Genomic DNA, 27,611 nt, shown 5'->3' on the forward strand with positions numbered 1-27,611 from the left:
CTGTATGAACACTTGTAGGGAATTTGAAATCATTTGTAAGGGTGAGATGTTTGTGTTTCAGGTTTTCTACAGTCAAGTTGAAGTTTTGTGTCTACAGAGGCAACTTGCAGGAAATAGATGAATCTCTTTATTTTTAATGAGGCACAACTATATAGCTGCTTTGAAGTCTCGTCAATAAGATGTAGAGGAGAAAGGGAAAGGGGGTCAAAGATGACTCCAGGGTCACAGACATGGAAAGAAAATAGCCAGACCAGGAAATAATCAAAAGTTTTATTGGCGACTTTCAGTTAAGGAGAGGGAAGCTAGAATGTGACGATTAGCTCTGTCTTCAGCCTGTGTGAAGCTAGGCAGATGGGGACTTCCACCTCTGTGGGCTATGATTCACATCTAATTTGAGATATGATTAATTGACCTTTCTGTGACTCGGTGCAGATAACTAAAGAAAACAGAGGCAATTGGCAGAGTCACCCCGCAATTGCATGACAAAATAGCATCTGAATTCAAAGCCTTTCTTTTTAATGATCTTAAAACTTCTATTCTTTTTGGTCACTAAGCTATTTGTGTGAATGTTGTCCTTTTAATCAATACATGTAGGATCATGAGTATGAAGCAGTGTGTGTGTATGTGTGTGTGTGTGTGTGTGTGTGTGTGTGACAGTAGTGATTTACATTCAGTAAATACTTTAAAATATGGATATCTCTATTCAAAGTAGTTTTGTTTGAATAATTTTCTCAACTAATTTAATGTATAAATATGCAAACACTTTGTCCACAAGATATACTCTTTCCTACTTATGAGAAACAGTGAAATATCTATAGCTAAAAGTAATGTCTAGTTTTTTTTCAAGGAAATAATAGGCATTAAAATAACAAATTAGCATTTATCTTTGAAAGTAGTAATTTTATACCTTATTAAGGACTTCTTTGGATACAGCTATCCATATTTTAAAGTATTAACTGAACCTAAATTACAACTGTGACCTATACATGTGTGTGTGTGTGTGTGTGTGTGTGTGTGTGTGTGTGTGAATGTAGCCATCTACTTGGAATGTAAAGGTTTGTATTTTATGAAGATATTCAAGTGTATAATCACAATTCCCTGAGGACATGTGGACATGGTTTAAGAAGTATCTATAATACATGTGTTTTAGATTTATATGTAGTATGGATAAATCAATCATTCCAAAATTATAATCCAAATCTTTTCATTAAAAAGTAGTAAAGAACATGAGATAGAAAGAAAAAAATGATTAATTTCCCCTATTTAGCTACAAGTTTCTCAACTTTGGGTCAGTTGAGATACTAATTGAGATACAACCTTAACCTTGAATTGACTTCTGGATCCTGAGACCTTTGATGATAGCTGCTTGAGAACCTACCACAGAATATCTGTGTCTGTCAAGTGGGGCCATGAAGAGTGTGGAGGTAACACAGCCCAGAGTATGGCATCTTCATTTCCATAGGGACATGAGGCAGCTGCCATAATTAGTGAACAGATTGGATGGAAGAGTTCTCGGGGCTCCATTCTCATCCAGAAATAGATACACTGCCTATGTAGCATATGGCTGTCCTGTGTGGAGTGCAGCCTCAAACAGCAGGGTAGCGATACCATGGATACCACACCTCTCGCCTATATTTACACTTAACATGTTATTCCATTTTATTTGTTTGCCTAAGGAGGGGGCAAATATCATTTGCACTCCGGCTTTGGTAAATGAGTCCATCATGTTTAACTAGTGGGAAGGATGGCATGCTATGTACAAATGAATAATATAAACTCTGAAAGGAGAGAAGGGAGCTCCTCCAAGCACTCAGACCCACATTACAGGTCCCAGTATACTCCCCAAGCAATAAGACTAGAATTTCCCTACTGTCCTATTTTCAAGGCAGAGTTCTAGAAGCTCATCTGTCCAAAAGCTCCCTTATCTAGGGCTGAGACTGCAGCAATGGTGCCCTTTGATGTGTATTCTAGATGGAGAGACAGCGACAAGAGCAGAGACCCATGGCTCTTTAGATGAGGGAGCCAAGAAAAATCATTCATTTCCAGAAAAGGGCCGTTTGCTCTCTCACTCTTCATGGAGAGGATGCTGGCCTTCACCACAGCCAAGCTTTTGGACTGATGGGAATTGGTCACAACAAGGTGGTCTGAGACTGCAGACGAGTAGAAGCCAATGGGAGGCCATGAGAGGGCAATAAGGAAGAAGCCAAAGGAAACAAGGAGGAAGGAGGAATGGGAAGGTTGTGACCCTCTGTAGTAGAGAATCGACAAATTCAATTACTTGTTAAAGGAAGGAGAAGTTAAAATGAAAAGCAGGGATATGTGTCCTTTGTGTCTTAGGGTAAGACAGCCAATTATTTTGTATTAAACCTGTTTCCAGGTTTAAGAATCATAGAAGCACTTGGCAAAGATGGAAGCCAGAGTGAATCAAGCGTAGTCTGAAACAGTCACCATTGACATCTTTTTATTTTAAGAAAAAATTTAAAAACGGCCAAAAGTATACTAAAATATTTTTCTGAATAATTAAATAAATTAGCACTTAATTATGTTTAGGGATTCTGAATTTTAATAGTATGGCTGTTGTGAGGTGAAAGGGCTGGAGCATTTAAAGTTTGGTGTTCAAACTTGGAACTTTCTGGGGCTGGACAGATTACTCGGCTGTTAAGAATACTTGCTGCTCTTCCAGAGGACCCAAATAAATCAGAAAGTTCAAACTGCTTGCAACTCCAGCTCCAGGAAATTTGATGGCCTTTACTGGCCTCCACAGATCCTTGCACAGAAGTGGAATACACACGCGCGCGCGCACACACACACAATAATAATAATAATAATAATAAATATTTTTAATTAGAATTTTCCCAGAGTTTCATGACAAAAGAGGAAGAAGCTAGGGCCTTGGTACTAGCCTAAGAGAAATATGTCTCCCAAAGGGAGAGTAACCCTTTCAACAGAATGCTTCAACACTGGTAAGTTAACCTATGGTGACATTCAATCATGATGTGACAAAATTAGACCTCAGATAAATGTGTGATTAAAATCCAGGTCAGCAGAGAAATCACTTGCATCACTAATGAATAAGCAGGGTATTAATATAAACATTGGTGGAGAGTTAAAAGGATCACAGTGACCCCAAAATGGCACAGAATCTTTCGTAATAGGAACTATCCTTGTCTCAGACTTATAGAACAGCAGTGTGTGGTCAAATTAGAGGGGATAGCATGGTTTCCATAACCTGCCTCCTGGAGTCTGGTGTTTACCAGCCATGCGACAGTAGAAAAAGATGAGACATTTTAAAATGAATTTTAGCTAGCCCCATATTGGGAATAGGAGAGGATTCAGGGCTCCCCCTCATTTTAACTCCTCAACAGACCCCTTATGGGGAAGAAGAAGAGGAAGAAGAAGAAGAAGAAGAAGAAGAAGAAGAAGAAGAAGAAGAAGAAGAAGAAGAAGAAGATGCTGGCTCGGCATTTATTGCAGACCTGACTTGCCACTATATTCCCCATCACACCCAGATTCCCAGGCTCTGTCTGCCATGGAGGTGGCATTACATAAATTCAGTCCCCATCAGTCTGGGCAAACAGGCAACTGCCACCAGTCATTCCCACATCAATATCAGAGGTGCTTGTTAAAGGTCACAAACTACTTCCTCCTACATAGGTTAATATATGACTAGACATATCGTAGCCCACAGCTGATATTGACGTAACCAAGGTCAATACGTTGTTTGTGTCAAACAGCGTTGGAAAGGGGCAGTATGCAACAGTAAAAGCCTGGGATTATCCCCACCATTATAATAACCTAGGTGACTTTTGCAAGGCTCAGCTTCCTCATCCAGAAGAGATGATAATATAATTGCTCTCTAATAACATTACCGAGGTGATTCAGCAGTGACTATGGATCATGCGTCCTGAGCACAGAGCTCGGTTTGCTGCAAGCATTCAGCATGTGTGTTACAGCTACTAGCACCATGCTCAACACAGTTCTAGTAATGAAAGGAATGGCCTACAGAACAAAGTGACTTTTAGCTGCAAGATAGAATTTTAATTTTAAATTGTATTGTATTGGTGTGTGTGTGTGTGTGTGTGTGTGTGTGTGAGAGAGAGAGAGAGAGAGAGAGAGAGAGAGAGAGAGAGAGAGAGAGACGCTGTACATGTTCCACAGTGCTCATATGGAGGTCGATTTTCAGGAGACAGGTTTCTCCTTCCACAGTGGGTTGCAGGATTAATCTCAGAGAGGTCTCAAGTTTGTACTGAGTACTTTTACCAGCTGAGCCAAGCCATCTGGCAAGCCTGACTTTAAATGTTTTATTGAAACTTGCGTGCACATGTTATTGGGGAAACTGGCATTTCTCGATTGGTTAAAATTGGTAAAGTATATTTGAAACAGGCACCCTTCTTCTGACACTGTGTCCCTGGAAAGATCTGCCCCTGGATCATTAAAACTGCAAGACTGAAGGCAGGGAGAGCATCCTGCATCTACCGGTGTGGGGACAGTGAGCTGGGATGGACAAGGCACACACAAGTGAGAAGTGTGCCAGGGACAGCTTTCTGTGACGAGTTTACGTGTGTGTCAGGATCTCCCAGTATCTTGCCACATCTCTGAGCATAACTGTCCCCAGGGAGTTTGGAGATTATGTTTTAAATCACTGTGTCCCATCCATGTGGGGATGAAGGAGAGAATAAGGGAGAGAGAGAGAGAGAGAGAGAGAGAGAGAGAGAGAGAGAGAGAGAGCAGACAGAGAGAGACAGAGAGAGACAGAGGGAGGGAGGGAGAGAGGGAGGGAGGGAGAGAAAGGAGCAGGCAATGGTGTCTTACTTAAGTAGAGAACAGTCATAAGCATTTCAGATTATATAGTAATTTATTACTATTTTTTAGGGCTGGAGAAGCTTGCACAAAAAGGAAAATCACTGTCCCCATTAGCAAGTATCACTGGAATATCGCTGTTTTTGATTATATCCATGTGTCTTCTTTTTCTGTGGAAAAAATATCAACCGTACAAAGGTAAGTTAAAATTAGAAAAAATAATACATTTTTGAAACATTCCAAAAATATACCTTACTGTGTTTTGCCCTCTCTTTTGCTTTTAGCTATAAGGCAGAAGCTAGAAGGCAGGTAATGTATATGTTTCTGTGAAAATAACTTCAAATTTCCCCCTCAATTATAACCCCTGATTAATACATCTACTTATCGTTTCAGACCAGAGTCAGAATACAGAAAAGCTCAAACCTTTTCAGGTAATGGCCAGACTGGAAAGGAGTGTTATCCACAGCAATGTATGTTAACCAATCATTGGTGTTTATTGGGGATATTTACAGCTATGCAAATCACTGTAATAGAATTCATAGAAACTGGTGTCCCTACATTGTTCAGTGTCTCCCCTTTACAAAGTGCTGCCTCTGGAGTGGTTTTCTGTGAGCCACACAGGTCTGTAGGATAAGCTTGGGAAGAACTCTCAACTCCATATGCAGACAGAGTAACGTAAGACCAGAGAGATGAAGATGAGTTCTGCTCCATCCTCTCTCCTTAGCCCTCTCATCATTAATCTGTAAGAGCAGAGGGAGCCTTTTGTAGTTTCTGGAGGATGTACAACTCTGGCAGCCCATTCTAAGGAGAGGAAGAAATGGAGGTGTGATCAGGGCCAGGGCTGCTCCTTTGACCCCAGCCAATTCTCACTACCTTCATTGTTGACTCTGTCCTGAGTTGTTTGGAGTTAACAATGGAGCTTATGCTCAGATGGTGGTGTCTCCAAGAGCCAGGTTTCAGTCCTCTATCTGCCACATTCCCCTTGGGAAAATTATTTTTCTTAACCTCAAATTCTTTATCTATATAACAAAAGTAAAAACTTCCTCCTGGAGCTGCTATGAGAATTAAAAAAAAAAAAATGATGTGAGGAGCCTAATGTGACTCTCTTAATCCAGTAACTGGGTGTCACGGAGGGGAAGGGTCCTGAGAATGTCTGGCTCCTCCCAGATACCTCCACCCTCTTCTTTTCCCAGATAAAGTTTGGGTAAAGTTCCCATTGTGCTGCAGCAGGTTTTATGTGTCTGTGTAGCTTCTGGCCTTACTCTTTTCTAAAGTCCCCTGTTAGATCCATCACAGCACAGTAGATATCATGGGTTGATCAAGGGTTGCTATGACCTCCAGGCTAAGTCCTCAGTGTTCTTGAATCCCTGATCCTCTCTGTGTATTTAAGAATGGAATATAAAAATCCACACCAGACCTTAAGAATAATTGATCATCTTCAGTTTCATTTTTCCTCTTGAGAAGGACTTATTCCCCAAACCATTCAATGCCAATATGACCATATGACACTAGGAAATATTAAATGGTTTCATGCAAATATCACTTGAAGCAGACAATGAAGATAAGTTCTGCAACCATTCCTAAGAAATGACAATAAAAGCATGAATGTATACATATCAGAGGAGAGCATTGCTTCTGTAAGTCTGTCGTTTTTCCTTTCAGGCCATGAAGATGCTCTGGGTGACTTCGGAATATATGAATTTGTGGCTTTTCCAGATGCATCTGGTATTTCCAGGGTTGGTTTTCCTAGTAGCTGATTAAACTGAGAAGTAGAATTCTGCTTCCCCAGAGGTGTAAGCAGCATTCCTTGAAGGAGGAGCGCAGTAATGCCCAGGGGCTTCCCTAGGCCTCACTGCATTCCACAGTGTTGGCTCACTGCGTACTGAGATGTGTGGAAAAGGCATTTTTCTCACTTTCCTTCTTTTATAGAGATAGTAAAGGTGACACAAATAAGGAGGTCACACTATTTAGTAAACACTCTTCACCGTAGATAGTCTGTGAATAAAGAAGTAACTAGGCTGACCAGAGAGAGAAAACACAGGAGTCCCTGACTTAAATTATTTCATGCTATTTCAATGACCTCAGCCCTTCACTTTCCAGAACTCACTCTATTCCTGTTTCCTTCCTTTCTGCCTCCTAACTCTCAATAACTTTTCAAAGATATTCAATCACATCCTTGCTTGTCATAAGGGCATTGCCGTCGAGTAACCGACGGGTATACATCTTTAGCCTTACCCTAAAGGAGCACTCATTTTTAAAGGTGGGGCTTTTGCAGTTGAAACCATTTGTTTTCAGTCAGTCTCTTTTAAAAAAAAATTGTAAATAATCAGTTTCATGCAGAATGTGTCCTTGAATTATTAGCTCATGAGCACTCATAGATTTGTAAAGGACAGGTTTTTCCTCTGTCTCCTTATTCCTCTGTAATAGTCCACTTGGATGGAACCAAAAATGAATTGCTTGCTTCTGGGTGTTCTTTCTTCCATTTTTTTAGAAAAGAACTATTTGCTATTAGGAAATGGTTCCTTTGTTCTAAGCAGTCTATCACCCTGTGTGCTTCATCCTGTGAGTTTCCTAGCTACAGACTTTCTTTCAGAAATGTCCTGTGAGTAATGGAGAGGAGTTGATTGGATTTCCTCCTCCCGGAGGGTGAGTCACCCACACTGTCACAGATGAAGAGGAGACACACCTGACAAAGACTTTGCAGTGCCCTATTCAGTCTTAGACAGGACTGTTTCCCTCTTCACGTCCACAACCAAAAAGACGAAATAAATAATTTGTTGATCTGTTAACTAAAGACCTTCCACAGTGCCATAAACCCCCCTTCTAAGGTGTAGCTTCAAAGAGAAGAGCAGTGGGATGAGAGCTAAAAGGGCATACTGAGTTTTGAAACAGAGTTTCTTTATTCAAAAATGTACACATTTATTCCTAGTACTTCATTATATATATATAAAGGAGTGGGAGTTATGTGAGAAATTTATATTTAGCCTGGTGATTTATCAGTACACAGACTGGGGTATTATTTGAGGCCCCTGCTGCCTCCGAGTACCTTAGAGTCCAGGAACTTGAAGCAGAGAAATGTGCCCCTGAGTTGCACCTCAGAGGCTTGGCTTAGTTCTGTAACACACGGCGTAACTTGATCTGGAACCATGCTCATATGGAAGCAGAAACCTCCTGAGAATTTCACTGACATTCTAAATTGGCCATGTCAGGTGCTTTGGGGATGAAGTGAGAAATCAAAGAGGACAACTGGAGGGGAGAGGACAGTGATGTGGGGAGAAGGAGCTGAGTGACAAGAAGCCAGGATGGCATCTACTTGGGAAGATTGGTAGCCCAAGGCAATGAACATGAGAAGAAAACAATAAGTAATAAAAGAAAAACATCTCAAACTTGTCAACAAGGAGGGAAATCAATTTAATGGCTAACTTATTTGGATCTTAAAAATCAAAACCACCTTTTTGGTTATTGCAGTACTTGTAAGATGGATTGCTACTCTCCTTACCTGTTGTACATTTCCCGATCCACTTAGCACTTCTTCCAGGAGTTGGACAGAAGACAAAGGCATAAAAATAACAACTGTGTTATTATTCAACAGTTCTAACATTATATTATATATGTTAGCATACATCTACCATAGCCCAGACCATCTTCATGACAAGGAAAGTGAAGTCAACCTCAATTGTAAATTCTATCAAAATCTCAACATAAAATGACCAGAGAAATCATGGCCTGTGGCCGTAGGACTTCCCATGAGAACTTTAGGAAGAGAAATGAAAAGTTCCCTAAACCCCACACAACGAGGGCGTCCCAGTATAGCATGGCAGCTCAAATTGGAAAGTGAAAGCATGCCTCAGTCTTGCCAAGGGTAAACACATCCTAGGGGTGTTGTGTAAACATGAAGGACCAAAGATATGTAGAAGTGTGATTAAACTGGGGGGTGAGAGGGGAGGAAGACTGGTAGACAGTAATCCAGAAGACAATGTTTACAAAAGAAAACAACTATAGAATATGAGGAATGGGAGGAAAACACGTAAAATGCAGGGTTCAATAAAGTATAGGATGATTTTGAGCAGATAAATACACTACATTCCATGTTCAGCCAAGCCTTTAGTTTTCAAAGCCATTACCGTAACATTAAAACCAAAGCGTCATTCTGTCAGTTTACTCACTTGCGATATGACGAGGACTTTTGGCTTCGCATTATTCTTCCTGTTCACCACTCTTGCTCGTGTGATTGGCAAAAAGTGTCCAAAAGAACAATTAAGATATAACAGTTACACATGCTCTCTGATTCTAAGCTGCCAAGCTGTTTTTTATCTCCCTTTTTGCTACTTTTCTCCTATTATTTATTTTCTGTACAATGTTTCCATCTTTCTTCTTAAATGATGAAAAAAGTGGTAGGATTGCCAAGCTATTCCTGAAATAAATCAACAACAAATCGTGAGTACAAGAAACTGTAGCGGGGGGAGGTCACATTCCAGAGGTGGTGAACATCCCATTCATCTGTTCTGTTGTCCTCAAGCTGTGGCATGTTTCCAGCCAATCTTGGGCTAAGTTTTTTCTTTTAATGTGCTGTGTTTTCTAGATGCCAAGTAGGCCTGCCCCAGCCTCTGATGGTGTGACAGGGCAAGAGTTTCACGGAACCATTTATGAAGTTATTCAGCACATCCCTGCCCAACAAGGCAATCCGGAGTAAGTCTCAATCTGTGTTTGGTGGGTGCAATGGAGGATCTCAGAGGTCAGCTTCTGCTTTCCTGAAGATTTATTGGAGCCCCCCCCAAATAATAAAACAGGAAACTATAGGTTCAAAACATGTGAAATTCTTCAAGATATATCCTCATTTGAAAATAATTTTGAAAAATGGAACAAGCAAGTATAGAAATATCACCTAGAGCAATGCACATGGGCTGGAAGACAAGAGACAGAATTCTGCAATTGCCTGTCTGTTGCATGTGTTTCTCTTGTTCAGTGTGTCTCCGAGAAATCCACATCTGAGTATGAAAGGCTCAGTGAGGCCAGGGCTCAAGCCATCTTAGTTACCTTCATGATTTTGCAGTGACCGTCATCATTTTATAGCCACATGCTCCATCACTAAAGATGAGACTGTCAAAAGGCTACCAGGGGAGAATGGTCCAAGCACATCTTTTCATTCAAAGCTACTATTTCTGGGTACCTAAGACTGATCCCTCCAAGGACAAAACCTGTGTTGAGACTAAAGGCAGCAAACCACTTACCCAGTTAAGCTCAAGGCCGTTGCTAGAAGACTTGTCTCTTCTCTGCCATGGAGGAGCTAAGCCTTTTGAAATAATGAAATCAACTTCTGTTTACATGTCTGTAGCTGCCTGTAGGCCTAACTGCCACAAATCATCTTCCAGCCTTTCTTTAGCTGTCCTTTGTTGACTTTGAAAAGAACATCAATAACCACACAAGGGAACTTCCCCTCTGGCAAATGGAACAGTTCCAATGTCATAATTCCTGCTCATTTCTGAGTGAATATTAAAAATAACAGCTAAGAGGACAGGGGTGCAGCGAGAATCATCCAATAGAGAAAGAACCAATTGTTTTAGAGCTAAATATGTGACGAGAAACTTCAGAGGACCCCCTCAGAGAAAATGAGTGTGAAGTCAGGTAGATGAAAAATAGTTCCTAATGAAAATTAAGAATTTCTGGTTTGAAATTTAAAAAAAAAGTTTTGGTTTGAAGCAATATATTGCTAGCACTACAGCACAAGAAGGGGGCACAATACCATGATTCTTAAAAAATAAAACACTAAAATGATAGCTGTCCCTCTTTCTTTCTGGAACAGGAAGTGAGGGAATGCTTTGTTTTCTTTCTCTTTTTTTTTATTGATAAGTATTAGCTGTGCATAGTTAGGGGGTACAATATAATGTTTTGGCCCATGTATACATGGCAGAATGATGAAACCAGGTTAATTAGCATATCTATCTCCAGTAAAAAGTAAAACTTATCCCAGAGCTGGGGATGGTTCAGTTTGTAAAGTGCTTGCCATGAAAGTGTGAGGGCCTGAGTTTGGATCCCAGAACCCACGTAGAAAGCCTGGTAGAGCAGCAAGCACCCAGAACCACAGAGCTCTGAACCAGAGATAGGAAAATCCCAGGAGTTTGTGGACCAGGCAGTCTGAACAATCAGCAAGCTCCAGGTTCAGAGAGACCTTGTCTCAAACACTTGTTATAAGTATTTAGTTACTTATAAATAAATAAATAATTCAGAAAAGCAATTGAGGAAGACACTTGATGATGGCCTTTCCCCTTGTATACACATACACACACACACACACACACACACACACACACACACAAACACACACACACACATACACTTGCACATGTACCCACCCAAATGTGCGTGAAAACACACAGGAATACATCACATTGATACATCACATACATACACACACACACACACACACACACACACACACACACACAATTTTTAAGATAATTTTGAAATCTCTCCTACTTAATTTTATGTTTTTCTACATACTTTGTGTTCTAAGTATCTACTTTTACTATTAGAATGCTAACAAACCAATGGAAACTCAAGATTTGTCTTTTAAGAAAAGCTCCTAACACTGAAATAAATGTAAAGTTGTGACTATAGCGGGTATAACTTCAGGATACAAAATAAAGTAAATGAGTTAATTTTACATCTCAAAAAGCGAATGGTTTAAAAAATGGTTCTATGTAAACAGATACCTGTCTGAAATGAGAAAATGCTCAAAAATCCTTGGTCCAATAAAAGCTTATTTGAGAAACAGTTTCTCATGGTTGAAAACAAAACAAATACTTTCTCAAGCAAAGTACTATTTTCAATTGCCACTGAGGGCTCGAGGCTCGAATAGGCAATCACCCCCAGAACATCAGGTCCTGTGCCACTCCAATCCTAATATTCACCCTCCACACTGTGCCGCCCAGACCCACAACTCTGCTCATGCATCCCCTCAGAGGCCCCTGTCTTCTGAGACCAGTCCTTTTGTTTTGTTTCTCTTTGTGTGCTCCAATGGCTTTCTCTTCCCCTTGACATTTGAGTTTGACCCTCTCTCTCTATGTCAGTAAGACTATCCCACTCCCATCTACAATTCCTTTTCAAAGAATGTGAACATGAATAGCATCTCTACTACACCAAGTAATAAATTACCCCTTTCAAGTTTTTCCTTCTAACTCATACAGTCAGGAAGCCAACATTTCAGAACTTTTATTTTCTTTTTAACACAGATTCATGCTACCTATTCTAAATTTTTTTTTTTAAAAGAATACTTTAAGGATTTTTCACCAAACATTATTTTGTACCTATTTACATAAATCCACAAATTTTACCAGAGTCTTATGAGTGTCCAAATGAGAAGGATTAAAGAACACCCAGTCTTTCAGGGTATTGTAATTTTGTAGACTCTTTTTTGCTTAACAAAAGAGCTTTCATAGTGTAAATGTTACCTGCAGATGCAGAGATGGTTTTTGTCTTCTGATTGCTTATGGTGTTCTCTATGTCCTATTACATTTGAAGATCAATTTCATTAATAATGAGCATATAAGGTGTTGGCTCTGTCCCATCCCTCTCTTCCAAAGTGAATGAGCTAGTTCTAGGGGAAGAATTCTAACTAACTGGTCTCTCTAACCTTTACTGAAAATCTTTTCTAAGGTAGGAAAGCTGGTTAAGTAATTTCATTCTTTGACCCTTAGACTGTTTTTGTTTGTTTGTTTTTTTAGTACATGTTGACAAATTGGACTCCTGTTTAACAAATCAGTACATTGGTCTGTATTCATATGCTAGTACTCCGCTCAATGATTTGAGCACAGAGTTACATTTACTGAAATATTATTCGTTGATACCATTAAATGATCTTGGCCCAGTACGTTTTAAACCCAAGTTTGGTTGTTAGTATCTTTTCAAAATTTTTATTCAGTTTTTTACATAATATATTTTGATCATATTGTTTCCAACTCCCTCTAGATTCTCTCCATCTCCCTACACATCCAAATTCATGCTCCCCCCCCCCAAAAAAAAGCAAAAACAAAAAATCAAATAAAAAGAGAGAAAATCAATAAGACAAAAACTAAACAAACAAAAAATCCAGAGTCTGCATTGTGTTGGCCAGCTACTCCTGGGCATGGGGCCTGACCTGGAGTGTGGTCAATAAACCAGTAACACACCATTGGAGAAAACTGGTTTCCCCTTTCCAGCCAGCATCAATTGCAAAAAGCTTCTTGGTTAGAGGTGAGACTTGGTGTCCACTTCCCTTCTCCGTGCTACTGTTTCCTCTGGTTTGAACTTGTGCACATTGACAGACTCTGTGAGTTCATATGCGCATCAGTCCTGTTGTGTTTGGAAGACGCTGTTTTCTTGGCATCATCCACCACCTCTGGCTCTTAGAATCTTCTGTCCCCCCTCCTGAGCCAGGAGGGGAGAGGGTTGATAAAGACATCCCATTTAGGGCTGAGTTCCCCTGAAGTCTCTCACTCTCTGTACAGTGTCCAGGTGTGGGTGTGATTGTTAATTCCCATCTACTGCAAGAGGAAGCTTCTATGATGGGGGTTGAGCAATGCTCTGTGTGTGGATACAGTGATCTATTGTTAGGATTCATTTTATTGCTGTGTTCTTTTAGCAGAATAGCAGTGGTAGGTTTCCCCAGCCCATCACCTATCTAGTATCCCTCCACACTGTGCCGTCCACTTTAACAGTGCCACGGAAGGATTCTGTCTCACAGAGTGGGCCTCAAAACAAATCAAAATGTGGTTGGCTACTCCCATGGTTATTAGTATCTTGAAAACTAGACATTTTGATAATTAAACCTTACGTTCCAAAATTTAATTATCTACAAAACTATTGTTTTACCCTTTATACTATTGAGTGATATTTCTTAAATCAGCTCAAAACACTCACACTCTTCATCTTCACAGCTATGAAAAGGAATTAAAGTAGTTAAGGTTCTTTTACCCATAAACCTAGAAATCTACAGAACATTTAATACATTTCATGTATCTCTTCACCAGGTGAGATTCCATGGGCAAAATGGTGTATTGGAGTGAAATAATGAAGAATCATTCTGAGAGACAACATCTGGGATCTGTGAAGAAATAACGCCCCGGCAGCCTCAGTCACACGTGTAAATGCAGAGTAGAAGCACCTATGCCAGCTGACAGGCAGTTTTCTGACACACAGGCAATGGGCTGTGTGACCCAGGAACATGGTGGGACTGTTCCTCTGTGGACGCTGCTCATCAGTTAGACTGGGAGGAAAAAGACAACGGAGCTCCGCAGCTGCTCTGGAGGCGAAGGCTTTCAAGCATTCCAGTTAGTGCTCACCTATCTATATGCCCCACTCTGATCAGCGCTGACACTGCCCTGCGCCTCCTCCGAACTCGTAGGCTTCACCTTTGTTCGTGTTGGTGATAAGCTTTGTCTGTCACGTGCTCATTGCTGCTTTGAGAGTAAAGCACCTTTTTCTGTCCCAGACGGATTTCTTATTATTTGTGTCACAAACAATTCAGGATGCTTAACACAAAAGCAAGTCTGTGTTGTCGATGAACTTTGTTATCAATGGTGTTTTTGAGAGGACTGGCAAAATGTTTAAGGAAATAGCTTGGTAAAGTCTCATTTTCATTTTTGTTCAAGGAAAGAATAAATTGAAATAGATTGTTCTACTTTGCTTTTACATAGCCTTGATTCTTTATGTTGTAAGGTCTTATTTTAAAGTCAGATTGAAGAGTTAAGATTTTTTATTCTTATTTTCCATTGTGCAAATAAAATGAACATTATGGAAAATTATTAAAAATCAAAACCTATTCTCTCATGGTTGGCTACTTTATCAGAAAAAAAAAACATTTTAATGTAATTTCTTTTTAAAAACATTTGAAGTGAACTACTATGCTTTTCCTGTCCTATATTTTCATGAAGGCATATGGTAAAAGTAAAATCAGAACTGAATCTCACAGCTCCTCTCTGTCTTCTAGCTCTGCCACATTTACAGACCTTTCTGATGAAAAAGTCAATCCTTGTTACCACAAATCCTTTCTTCTGTGCTTAATTAAAAACATGAACTACCGTATCTAATTAGAAAATGAATTCATGGTCACCATAAACATAGTCATACATCTGGGTATGCAGAACACTGGCCCTCATATAGTTAAAATCCCTGTCTTACCTTCCATAAATAACCTCTCAGAATTTCCCAACATTATTCATATGTGTAACATACTCCTTCAAGCCCCAGAAAAAGTTCCTAATAGTTCATATAAATGTGTAGATTACAAGGTCAAATGTAACTCAAAAACTGATGCTGTGGAGAGAACCATATACGATGGGAGACAGAAGAAAAAGCAGAAGTGAGATTGTAAGTGGTGTACTCAATTCCTCTCCTTGAGTCACTATTGCTTTATGCCACCAAGATGGAGAGACAAATGCAGGTGTGTCTCTCCTAATGGCCATCTCAGCTGCCTGCGATTTGTTAAGTGCCACAGGCAGGTGTCCATATTGGCAATCAGCTAACCGCCTCAGCTCTAGCCGCTTCTCTCCCACCCCTTTCTCAGTCTCCTGCCCCCTTTTCCTGGGGCGGGGCTGGGGGCTGTTGTCTACTGATACATCTCTCACTAGGAGGGCAGACTGTGAGCTCTGTGCATCTCTGACTTCCTCTTTCCAAACTCTAAACACTTTAATACACAGAAAATCTTAAACAGCCCTTTCTTGTAATGCATACACAGGATTCCCAAATCAAATCTTTTTTTTTCAAGCATGCACCAAGAAAACATGTTTACTAGTCCTGAAGTTAGCTTTTTTTGTTCTTCTTTCGAGATTTTCTCACCCAAACCAAAGGAAATACCAAATGATATTTTTTTCAAACTCACTTTCCAATCACTTGTAATTCCTCTCAGTTCTGTATCTCTCTCTCACACACAGACAGAATCCCTTAGCGCCTGGTTCCACTCAGAGCAGCAGCAAGGAACTGCTGGAGGGAGAAATAGGGAAAACTCTCGAATCCAATTAACTTTTGCCTTCATTGGTGTGGAACGCCGGATGACGACTCGTTGCTTTTTTAGTAAATGGGGATGAAAATCTCATAAATTAATCAAGGTTTCCAAGGGAAGTGATGAACCAAAACCCAGATGTTCACGTAATTAACAAATTAATCTTTAAGAAACAGTCTAAAGTTCCCTTCTTATTACTAAACACAATCTTAGCTCTTGCTGGATTTTAGCTTATGTTACCACTGATCATTTGGAAAAGAATCCTGACCTCAGTGCTTCTACAACCTATGGGCAGATTTCAAGCATAAGTCAGAAACACATAAAATGCAGTTTTCCTTGGTTTTCTGTTTGTATTTCCATGTGAATAAGGCAGTTTCAATTAAATTGGCACAGTCTCAGAAAACAGGTCCACATGAGCCTTCATTTCGGGAGATTATATCCCTTCAAAAGTTTTGTTACCATAGCAAAATTTGAGTGACAACACAGTAAATACTGAGCAGATGGGTAGCTGTTTTTACATTTTCTTCCAGTTTTTATGTATTTTCTGCTTCTACATTATTGTATATAATCATGTTTATTCCTGCCATTCTTTTTATTCACCTATAGTTCACATTCACATGTGCATAAATATATTTTAGTTTCATGAGACAATAAGGAAGCAAAGGCAAAGACATAGGAATTAGCTGTGGATTTAAGTCTCTTACCCACTCTTCTTCTCATGTTATAAACACACTGTGTATTGTGACTATGAACTTAGCCTTGATTTCTTTCGTTTTAGCCCAGTGCTGAAAATAAAATCCAGACCTTGTGCATTCGAGGGGAATGCTCTGCCACTCAACCGTACCCTCAGTCCCTTAACCTTGACATCTGTAAGCCCTTTCACATATATAATGTCCTCGCTCTTCATAGAGAACACTCAAACCTGTGGACTAAAACAAGTATGTTCACTTTACAGTGAGAGAAACTGAGACCGTGAGGCTTCAGTGATTTCCTAATGACAATGAGTGACAGAGATGATCTTGTAACTAACTTGCTGTGTGGCTCCAAGCCTGGGGCAATGGTCCTTTCCAAGACACCATGAGATTCTCCAGACGTGGCATCCAGAAGCAGAGCACAAAGCAATGTGTCTTCTGTCAGCCTTTCCTTGAGAACTGTATTAGCTTCTAATCCAATTGGGTTTCCGGAAAACAGTTTACTCACTTGTTTATTTGTTTATATCTAAGACTTTCACATTTCAATATGTTCCCAGGAAAGATGACAGCCCAAGGGCTTTTTCTTGACAGTGGGTAAACTGATAGATTGTTTTCATGCCTGAAAAAATTCCCAGCAGACGCTCTCCTCATATCTAACATAAGCAATTGTCTCTGGAGTTAAGGCTTCAGCGACCCGACTGCAGGCCTGCCCTTCTGAGAGTCCCCTGTGGCCTCTTTCCTGACATTCTCATTTTAGAACCCACGCAATAAGTACCTTTTGAACTTCACTGAGCTGAATTGCATGCCCTCTCCTCTGTATGTTTAATAAAAATGCCATCTGTAGGAGACAAATAAATTACCTTGTTTCCAATAACCAAGCTCCTTTGACTCCCAAGGTCACTTAATAACGTTGAGAGCTGTTTTTTCCTTACAGTTCACCAAGACCCTATTCAAGTTGTTTGTTCTTTAAGTGGCATTTTGAAAGTGTGATTGCACCTGTATATGTTATTTTCATTACTTATAAAATAACATTTACTATTTTGTAAGTTACAAATCAGTGCTCACCAGACATTTTATGGATAGTAAAACTGAGACTCAGGTACCCTGGGCCTCAGTTTTGCTCTCAAAACATCAGAAAATAAAAGGTCTCTACCTACTTTTAATTAATCCCACAGTAGACTGGGGTTATGATTTATTGGTATAATACCTGCTGGGTATGTGCAAAACCCTACACCACACCAGCAGGAACCTGCTTTTCCTCGCAGGGAATCTTTCATTCAGATGGCTCCAAGCTGACCAGCTACTTTCTTAGCTCTCATTACACATCTGTTGAAGGGCCTTGTCACCTGACTGTAGTTACGCCATGGGTCAGTGATGTAAAGAGTTCATTACAATGGTGTGCTCTAAATATGGCTGTAGTGGTATGTGAGAACATCAAGGCAAGCAACCCAGGAAGATTTCTCACAGAATATATGGTATCACAGTTAAAGAAGAGTTCATCAGCTTTTGAACATGTGACATGAAGCACTGTTTGTAATATACGATGAGAAAGTATAGCAGGCAGATATGCAGGCAAGGAACATGTGGAGGGGTAATTTGGAAATTTATACAAACACATAAGTCTAGTATTTGGAAAATAAGTATGGTAAGAAGTGTAAGCTCAATTATGCTGGTAATATTCTGTTAACTATCTTCAATGTGCCAAAAGACAGAGAAAGGTCAACTTTGGTCCATTCTTTACCTTATAAGAACTTAGAATCAATCAGAGAAATAGGCAGGGTGTTTGGCAGTAACACTAGGAGTGCATACCGTACAACATGGCATACTAACTATGATGGAATACACAGAGCGCACCCCAGAAGCCTCTGTGAGTGCACCAGATGGAGTCCAGAGGAGTCAAACATACATTCCCGAAGAAGGCTGAACTGAACCTCCCAAGACCAAGAATCGGCCAGGTGAAAACATGTGAAGGAAGTGTGCTGTGGGATGTTCTGTATGTCAAATGTGTTGCTCTGATTGGGTAAAATAAATAAAGTGCTGATTGGCCAGTTGCCAGGCAGGAAGGATAGGGTAGGCGGGACAAGGAGGAGGAGAATTCTGGGAAGTAAAGGCTGGGAGGGATATACTGCCAGGTGCTGCCATGACAAGAAAGAGATAAGGTAATGGTAAGCCACAAGCCACATGGCAAAGTATAGATTAATAGAAATGGGCTAAAGATAAGAGTAAGAGCTAGACAATGGTAGGCCTGAGATAATGGCCAAGCAGTTTAAATAATATGAATGTCTGTGTGTTTATTTTATAAGTGGGTTGTTGGACTAATAGGGCTTGGTGGGGGCTGGAGAGAAGCTCTCCAACTACAAATGGCGCCCAACATGTTTGCAAGAGTTTCCACCTAAAACCTGACAAAAAAGATTCTAAAACGGACCTAAAAACAGCTTCCTAGTTGTCTCTCTCAAGTTAGTGGCAGCCTGCCGGTTTGAGCTACTATGGTGGGTTCCTGGCGTGTGCGTCTGACCTGCAGTGCGGCGGGAATGAGGAGTCTACAAGTGGCACTTTACTCTGCTGTGTGTTAGATTTAGCCTTTGCTAGTTAAAAAAATAAAAAAGTTTCTGAGCTATGCACTGCTTTGATAGAACTGCTTCTGATAGTTGATGGTACACATAGCTCCAGACCCAGAGCTGGTGGTAAACTGTACCACTGCCACTTTGGGAAGCTGAGGTGGGCGGAGCCAGCAGCCACAGCAACATTTCAGTCTTACAAAGATGGATATTACACAGAGAATCTGGTTTGTCTTGTCTTTGGGATTTTTAGCTGCAGAAAAAGATTTGATCGTAAAAGCTGTTGAGTTAAACAAATATGTAAATTTTAAAGGTACCTTGACTTCAAAATTTGGATATAAGGATATGTTGCTTTGGAAAAGAGTCTCTGCTTTTGTTTCCACAGAAAGCCAGAGGCTATGGATTTGTTCCAGATTAAGATACATCAGGTTTGACCAGCCAAGCCCACCTGAAAGTTCTCTGATGACACCATGGCCCAGATGATCCAACATCCAGAATGGTTTCGAGGCAACTGGCTCAGAGGTTTACCCTCACAGACTACTCCATAATCCTAAAATTTTCTTTGTGTCCCCATAAGATACAGTGCTCCCCTCCAGCAGGAAGTAGTAAGAGAAACTACACCCAAATTCTCAAAATTATCAAGCAGGCTTTGGAGATGGAATTGGCTCACTCCTTCTCTAAACCCAGACATATTGCTAAAAAAAAAGGTTAAGAGATTTTTGTGTCACAATCAGAAGAACCCTCTGGTGTAGGACACACACATACACACACACACACACACACACACACACACACACACACACACACAAACTGCAGTATTTTTATTTAAAGCAGGTTGATTATAAATGTGATCTCTTTCTAAAGAAGAAAAGGGCATATGATATAGATATAATAGGATGAAAGGGTGTATTAATGAACTTATTTTTAAAGAACAACAACTTGTTTAAAATGTCTTACATTGGTATAGATTTTAGTCCATTGATACAAACTTAAAGTTAATTTTGTTATACTGTGTGTGTGTGTGTGTGTGTGTGTGTGTGTGTGTGTGTGTATATATATATTTCTACTCTCATTTGAGGTATTATGTTTATGTAACTCATTTAGATTGTAATGGATAATTAAGAAATACAGATCAATTAGTCTTCTATGATAGTCAAATTTATAGTCATGTTAAGTTTTCTAGGTATACATAGATATATTTCAGATAAACAGGTAATCTTCAAACACTTCAAAGGTCTACGAATATGGCATTTAAAATATTTTTAAAATTTAGACTTTCTGGACAGTGAGACATAATCTGCTCCTGTCAGCACCAATTTACTTCAGAGAGGAGGATGGGCATTAAAGACACTTCATATGGAGTTTATCTTCACCTTGGCAAAAATAGCAATTTGAGCAAGAATCTGTTCTTGCCTGGACTGCTTGATCAACTGGACATGCAGGACTCATAGAAAGGTGACCACTGAACTTTGCTTGACAAAATGGTCCTTTAGGTTCCTGCTTCGCAGAGGAAACTGCCAGACATTCTACAGCACACAGAGAGAAGTGACCGAGAGACTCTAGCCCTGTGGGCTGAAGACAAATGCCCCAACTTTACAAAGGAACATTAGGTGACTGTCCAGGCTGCCAGCTGTCTCTGTCTACCCTACAAGACTCCCGAAAGTTGCTTGCATCCTTCTCCCGGTTCTCAGGTAATATTCTATCCTTCTGAGGTCTTTGATGTGGTTGAAGACTAGATAGTTATAATTTCCTCAGTTAAGATAAAAGATAAGTTACATATAAAACCTTAGACTCACAAATATAAGATAGATAGGATATCTTCTTTAATATTATAACTGTAATTCTTACTTGATAATTGTTTTGTTATCTGAAATTTTACTATATAAAAGTTAAAACCTTGCTTTTTGAAAAAAAAAGAAAAGGGGAAGTACTGTGGGATGTTCTGTATGTCAAATGTGTTGCTCTGATTGGGTAAAATGAATAAAGTGCTGATTGGCCAGTTGCCAGGCAGGAAGGATAGGGTAGGTGGGACAAGGAGGAGGAGAATTCTGGGAAGTAAAGGCTGGGAGGGATATACTGCCAGGTGCTGCCATGACAAGAAAGAGATAAGGTAATGGTAAGCCACGAGCCATGTGGCAAAGTATAGATTAATAGAAATGGGCTAAAGATAAGAGTAAGAGCTAGACAATGGTAGGCCTGAGATAATGGCCAAGCAGTTTAAATAATATGAATGTCTGTGTGTTTATTTTATAAGTGGGTTGTTGGACTAACAGGGCTTGGCGGGGGCTGGAGAGAAGCTCTCCAACTACAGAAGCACTTAAGGGAGAGAGAACTGCTTGGGTAAAGTCTTTTTTTTTTTTTTTTTAAGACTTATTTATTATGTATACAGTATTCTGCCTGCATGTGCCTTTGCAGGCCAGAAGAGGGCACCAGATCTTATTACCTCATTATGGACAGTTGTGAGTCACTATGCGGTCTCTGGGAATAGAACTCAGGACCTCCAGAAGAGCAGTCAGTGCTCTTAACCACTGAGCCATCTCTCTAGCCCCCAAGGGTCAAGTCTTGATGACAAGTAGCATTGTGGTTCAATCTGAGTAACTGTAAACCATATCATAAGTGATGGGAAGTAAAGTGAGGCATACTCAAGGCAAGGACCAATGAGAAGAAACTAGCATCCTGTAATTGCTCTAAGCACTCATTACAATGGCACTGTCATGCTAAGCCTTTCTCTGTGTTGTTATTTTCTTGGGTATAAGGAAACTGTTCCCTGCAGCCTCTGCTGGAATTTCAGTATTTCTTACTTTCTTTCTTTTTTTTTTTTTTTTGGGGGGGGGGTTCTCTGTGTAGCTTTGGAACCTGTCCTGGAACTCACTTTGTAGCTGGCCTCAAACTCACAGACATTCACCTGGCTCTGCCTCCTGAGTGCTGGGATTAAAGGTGTGGGCCACCGCCCAGGCCAGTATTTGTTTTCTTGACCAAACTAGTTACATGTTCTTCCCCAAAGCAACTGTTGGCAAAGGAATGGGACAAATTTGTTTAAAATAACACACAGAATTTAGTCCTTGGAGATGAAGAGAAAGCCAATGTCCCCAGAAGCACATGCTCAGGGCTGGGGAGGAGAACAATAGATAGAATGAAGGACTTTGTGGAAGTAGGGAAAGGGAATAAACAGGTCAGAAGATGAGGTCAAAACCACACTACAAGGAAGCGCTGAGTGCCCTTGGAAAACGAGCTACAGGAATCAAAGTGAGTGAGGAAAGGCTAGGAAGTCCTAGTTAAATGAACAAGGAGAAGCTTGGAAGGAAACCTGAAGTGCGGTCAGCGAGGGATACAGATTCTGGTAATGCGTAGCCACAAATAATTAGGGAAAATAAGGTTCCTGTGTTTTTGCTGGCCTCCCAAAGCCATTTTCTCAGACAATTATTTTTTTAGTGAAATTTTATTATTCTAATGAATACATGTATATTATATAATTACTTTTGTTGTGACTATTATTTTTCCACATTGAGAAATACTAATAATTAGAAATTCTGATTCTTTATTTAAAAAAAAAAAAAAGCCCATGGTAATAGAGGCTGACCTGCCAGGCAATCAGAAATGGATGCTCACAAACATGTTTGCTTGATGCCTTGTCCATCAAATAACCTCTGACTTAGCCCAGTTTCCCACACTGTGGAGGAAATTGCCTATCATCCTCCTACTGCTCCAACAGAGACGCTTAACGCACCTGCACTTCAAACCTCCACTACCAGAAGGGTTCCAATTTGAGCGATAAATTGTATCATGACTGTACATGAGAAACTCTGTTTTGTCTCCTTTTCCATCTGGAGAAGCCTGTTTATTCTTTGAGACTATCTTACCATCATTACCTTTGCTGTGCAGCTTCTCCATAAATGTCCAAGACAACATGTCATCATATTGAAGCTACAAAGCTTCCTTGGAGTCCTAGTCACGTGACTATTCCTCCCTACTTTACAATATATAAAGTTATTTAGAAACAATGTATCAGTTATAAGATTACAAACCTATAAATTATATTATCCCCATCACAACATAAATGTCCATGTAAACCCAAATACCTTTGGGTGCTTATCTAATTTAATTGGGAAATATGAGCAGACCACATATGCTCTGGGATTCTTCAATGTCCTGTAGCCTGTGACTACATTTCTTTTCTAAAACTATCAGTGTCTTCTCAGCAAGCAGATGCTACATGGTTCAAATCTTCTACCCAAACTACAGCCTCTGCTTCAGGAGCTGAATCAGGAACTGGATGTAAAGGGTTTGATTTCTCACAGGAGGGTTAACACAGAACCTCACTGGGACCCTCCCCATCCCTAGACAGCACCAGTTACTATAAACACCATCAAATCATTACACATAAATAACCACTGCCAGATAGCCTCTACTAAATACAATATTCAAACTTCTCCCAATAATTTTCTCATTCTCAAATGTATATGTTTAAAGGAAGGAAATTAGAGACCAAAGCAAAGTGATATCAACTGGGGATTTAATTTAATTTAATTTAGTCTATTTAAATAAAGTCAAGAAACCCCAGCTAGTAAAAGGTAAGAGACAAATTTGATTGTAACAACGTGGGGAAAATGGTTGGGGATTTAGCTCAGTGGTAGAGTGCTTGCCTAGCAAGCGCAAGGCCCTGGGTTCGATCCTCAGCTCAAAAAAAAAAAAAAAAATGTGGGAAAAAAAAAACAATCCCATGGATCAGTTTTATGTTGAGTCCATGTGTGAAAACTTTTATTTCTATATACACAGAAAATATTCCATAACTAACTCTAGCAATAATAAAGAAGCCACAGGAAGGAGGCTTAACTACTTTTCAGTTTGATTTTACAGAAAATTGTGCTGACACTAAATACTCCAGGATGGAGAGGGGAGGGTCTCACAAGCCCCCACTCCTAACTGGGGTGCTATTGGCAGCTGATGGGTGCTAAGGGAGTTTTCTCAAGTAATGTAGTCAGCGATAGGACTACACTCCGTGGGTGGTGCTGAACACCCATGCACATATGGACAGAAGTAATGGACACAGTGGGTTATAACAGGGGAAGAGAAGAGAGAGAAGTGAGGCAGGGTGGCAGGGAGATGTGAGATTTGGAGGGGGATGTTGAAGCAGAGTCTGGAAGGAGTTGGAGGTGGGGGAAAGTGGATAATATCCAAATACATTTTATTCCTATATGAAATTACAAAAGAATAAATCAATTTTAAAGCACTTTGTTATGAATATATATATATATATATATATATATATATATATATATATATAATAAAATGTAAAATGAATATTTGGCATTATAAAGCACACATCTCCTGAGTGTGTGTGTGTGATCCTCTTCATCTACATTCTTTTTATTGTCTCTACATTTTTCTTATTTGTCCTGGTTTCATTTCTCCTGTCTTACATAGTGTTTTCATTTCCTTTCGCTGTGATCTAAGCTGAGTCCCTGAAAGGTGAAAGTCTGAGTGTAAATGGCTGGCATTTGTGTTGACTGATGACCCAGAGTCAGGCACAGGTCAGGGTCAGTGATCCTCAAAGAAAGAATTCTGAGCTGTGTAGCCAGTAAGATTCAGTAGCTGATCATAGATATTTAAAACAAAGCTCTCAGCTGAAATCCAGAATATTTGATCTTTGCCAAAGTGTGTGCAGTTGGCTTTAATGCAATAGCTGTCTGTCCCACCGGGCTGTAGAAAGAAAAAGAGAAACGTGCAACGGAAAAGCTTCCATAAGAAAAACTAGGCTTGAGATACTGTAGCAATTCCAGGTTTTCAAAGGGGTTGGTGAGCAGTACAAAGTATTAGGGAGTCTTGTGTCTTACAACTTGAAATTGCACTGAACTGACTTGAACTACAGTGAGTGGAACACAAAATACAAAGACTTTTCATGAATTTATTTAATTGACTTATTGTTGTAATTTGGTGGGCAATATTGAAAAAACTCTGCCAAGTACTAAAAATGTCTTCTCTTTTAAGCCTTATAATGGTTTGTAGAATTGTCCCTACTTATAAATGAAAGAATCGAGGTTCTTGGAGGCCAGAGAACCATACTGTGTCATCAACTAGTGAACAATGTGTCCTGCCAGCCTTTCCAGAATGCGGTGTTTTATGTAGTTATAGTTGCATCTTGTGAAACAGTAAGTTTACTGACAGAGGTCCCCAGAGTCTCTCAGCTACCTAGATTTATATCAAGTGCTAATTTGTCTGATGGTCCAAAGACTTCTACTGTATGAAAAGAAACAAAAGTGATGGACTTTTTCAGAATTATGCTTTTGTGAAAGAGTATGTATGTCTCTGCTGGCACATATTTAATTCTGTGCACATACATACATGCATTTGTTCATTTGCATCAACATTTACATACATGTTTATTACCTTCCCATGATGTTTTCATGGCTGTGGAGCAGATCAGAAACTTCTCTTCTGCAGACAAAGGTGAGGTAAGGTGGTCTTTACATTTCTAGAATTGAAGAGGCAGGATTTCACTCAGCTCCTGTCTCTAATATAGAACTGTTTCAATAATATTAATGATGGGGGCTTATTTATATTTGAAGACCCAGAAGAAGTGTGTGTGTGGTGAGGGGGCAGGATCTGAAGGGTTTCTGGAGCAATGGAATTTGTTTAAACTAGTATAAACCAGTTTTAATGAGTACACTCAACTCGTTTGGCTTCTGCATCTAAAAAACACACACACAAAAAAAAAACTTTACTGTACTTTACTGTAAGTGGCAAGTACTCAAGATTCACATTTTATGATTTTTAGTTAATTTGTGAGAATTTTATGCAGAGTTCAAAAATCCCCAGTTCAGGAAAATGATAGCACTCTAGGATGGATATGCTAGCTGCCCTGACTTGGTCACTATGTATTACATACACATATTGTTATTATACTCTACCCATAAAAATGTATACTTCAGTGTCAATTAAGACATTTTTAAAGTTTAAATTTTTTCTAGTATTATTGTTGAAGAAGGTTACAAAATGAAAGCTATTCTCCAATTTTCATTTCCAGCTAAATCAGAGCAACTTACCAAGTTAAGTATGTCACATAAATTCATGGCCAGTGTCATAGTGCTAAGCTTTATGACCAGATGGGAGTGGCTTACCTTTCTGACTCATGACCCATGTGCTTCTTTCTTGAAAAGAGCTACAGTATAGCCAAGATTAGATATAATGTTAAAAACATCTTTCTCTATTAGGCTGATGGCTTGCCTACTTTAAAAGAGTGTCTGAGATATCCTTTTAAATACTTTTTAACCCCGAGTGCCAGATGCTCACATTCCTTAATCTTTTAGTGCCACCTAGGGTCCCAATTTAGAAAGTGTTTGTGTGAGGCCAATTATAAATACTGTAAGGTCTCCTGGTGTAAAATTAATGACTTCATCACTTGATTATATTTTGCTTTTTGGCTTTAATTCCATGATCTGGACAAAATTCAGGAAGGTGATTTAATGGTACAAAATCTGAAGATATTTAGACTCTTTGTCCCAGTTATTGGATGTCTAGAAAATGATGAAGGTATAAAAACACTTAGTGAAGTATTATTTATAACAAATGACATAATCACCTTGAAATAAGAAAGGAAATCCATTCAGTTGAAATCTCTAATTTTTCTCCTTATAGAAAAATTTTAGGTCCTTCATAAACTTCCAAAGCCAAAATCACCATATAATTCTACAACATACAATAGCACATCAAAATAATGATTTATAACCCTCAAAACTACACAAATGCAAACCTAGAAAGTAGACTCTCTGGATGTACTCGGAGAGACTATAGTGCTTGACACATTCACCAGCCAAGATAAATGATATAAAGTCCTTTACAAAGAAACACAAACCTTGCCCCATATTCGCTCTCCCAATCCCCTCTCCCTAACCTCTCCTCACTTGACCCTCCCATTCCAGACCCCTCCATCATCCACCCATAACAATCTATTCTCTTTCCAGTTCCTAACAAGACTGATCTGTGCCTTCTAGTTCCTATACCTACCCTCTGTGGTTCTATGGACTGCAGCTTGGTTATCATTGATTCAACTGCTAATTTCCACATGTAAGTGAATGCATACTATATTTGTCTTTTTGGGTCTGGGGTATCTTACTCAGGATATTGTTTTTTCTAGTTCTGTTCATTTGCCTGCATATTTTATGGTGTCATTTAAAAAAAATCTGAGTAATATTACATTATGTAAATGTACCATGTTTTCTTTATCCATTCTTCTGTTGACAGACATCCACGTTGTTCTGGGTCTCCCTTTTCTTTGTGGTCCATTGGCCACCAATCCAAGAGAACAAAGGGAGCAGAGGCTGCTTGCAGGGTTTTGTACAGCATATGAGTACAATGGAAATAGCCTTCCAGGAATCTGCCTCAGTATTACAGTGCAGCTCTATTTCAGAGTAATGGGAATATATAGGAGGGGTGTAGTAGAATATTATTTTAAGGTATGTTACTTCTGTTTATGTTGCATTTGTTTAACTCTGTGAAGCTGTGTTATTGTGCCTGTCTAAAACACCTGATGATTTAATAAAGATCTGAACCGCCAATAGCAAGGCAGGAGAAAGGATAGGTGGG

At 39.6% G+C, this 27,611-nt stretch overlaps 1 protein-coding gene across 3 annotated transcripts in view; it reads left to right on the top strand.

Moving 5' to 3' along the window:
* Hepacam2 (HEPACAM family member 2) overlaps window positions 1-9,493 on the top strand; it is a 33,573-nt gene extending 24,080 nt beyond the window's left edge. For 2 of the 3 annotated variants that reach the window (XM_036182896.1, XM_036182897.1), the window contains exons 5-9: window positions 4,873-4,998; window positions 5,085-5,109; window positions 5,194-5,231; window positions 6,463-6,536; window positions 9,383-9,493. In XM_036182896.1, the coding sequence (XP_036038789.1) occupies window positions 4,873-4,998; window positions 5,085-5,109; window positions 5,194-5,231; window positions 6,463-6,536; window positions 9,383-9,493 (374 nt within the window). The remainder of the gene's footprint in view (window positions 1-4,872; window positions 4,999-5,084; window positions 5,110-5,193; window positions 5,232-6,462; window positions 6,537-9,382) is intronic. The other variant, XM_036182898.1, reaches the window with a different exon arrangement.
* Window positions 9,494-27,611: the final 18,118 nt, after the last annotated feature.

The sequence above is a fragment of the Onychomys torridus genome, chromosome 3 (genome assembly GCF_903995425.1).
Source record: "Onychomys torridus chromosome 3, mOncTor1.1, whole genome shotgun sequence".
In the NCBI taxonomy this organism is placed as follows: Eukaryota; Metazoa; Chordata; class Mammalia; order Rodentia; family Cricetidae; genus Onychomys; species Onychomys torridus.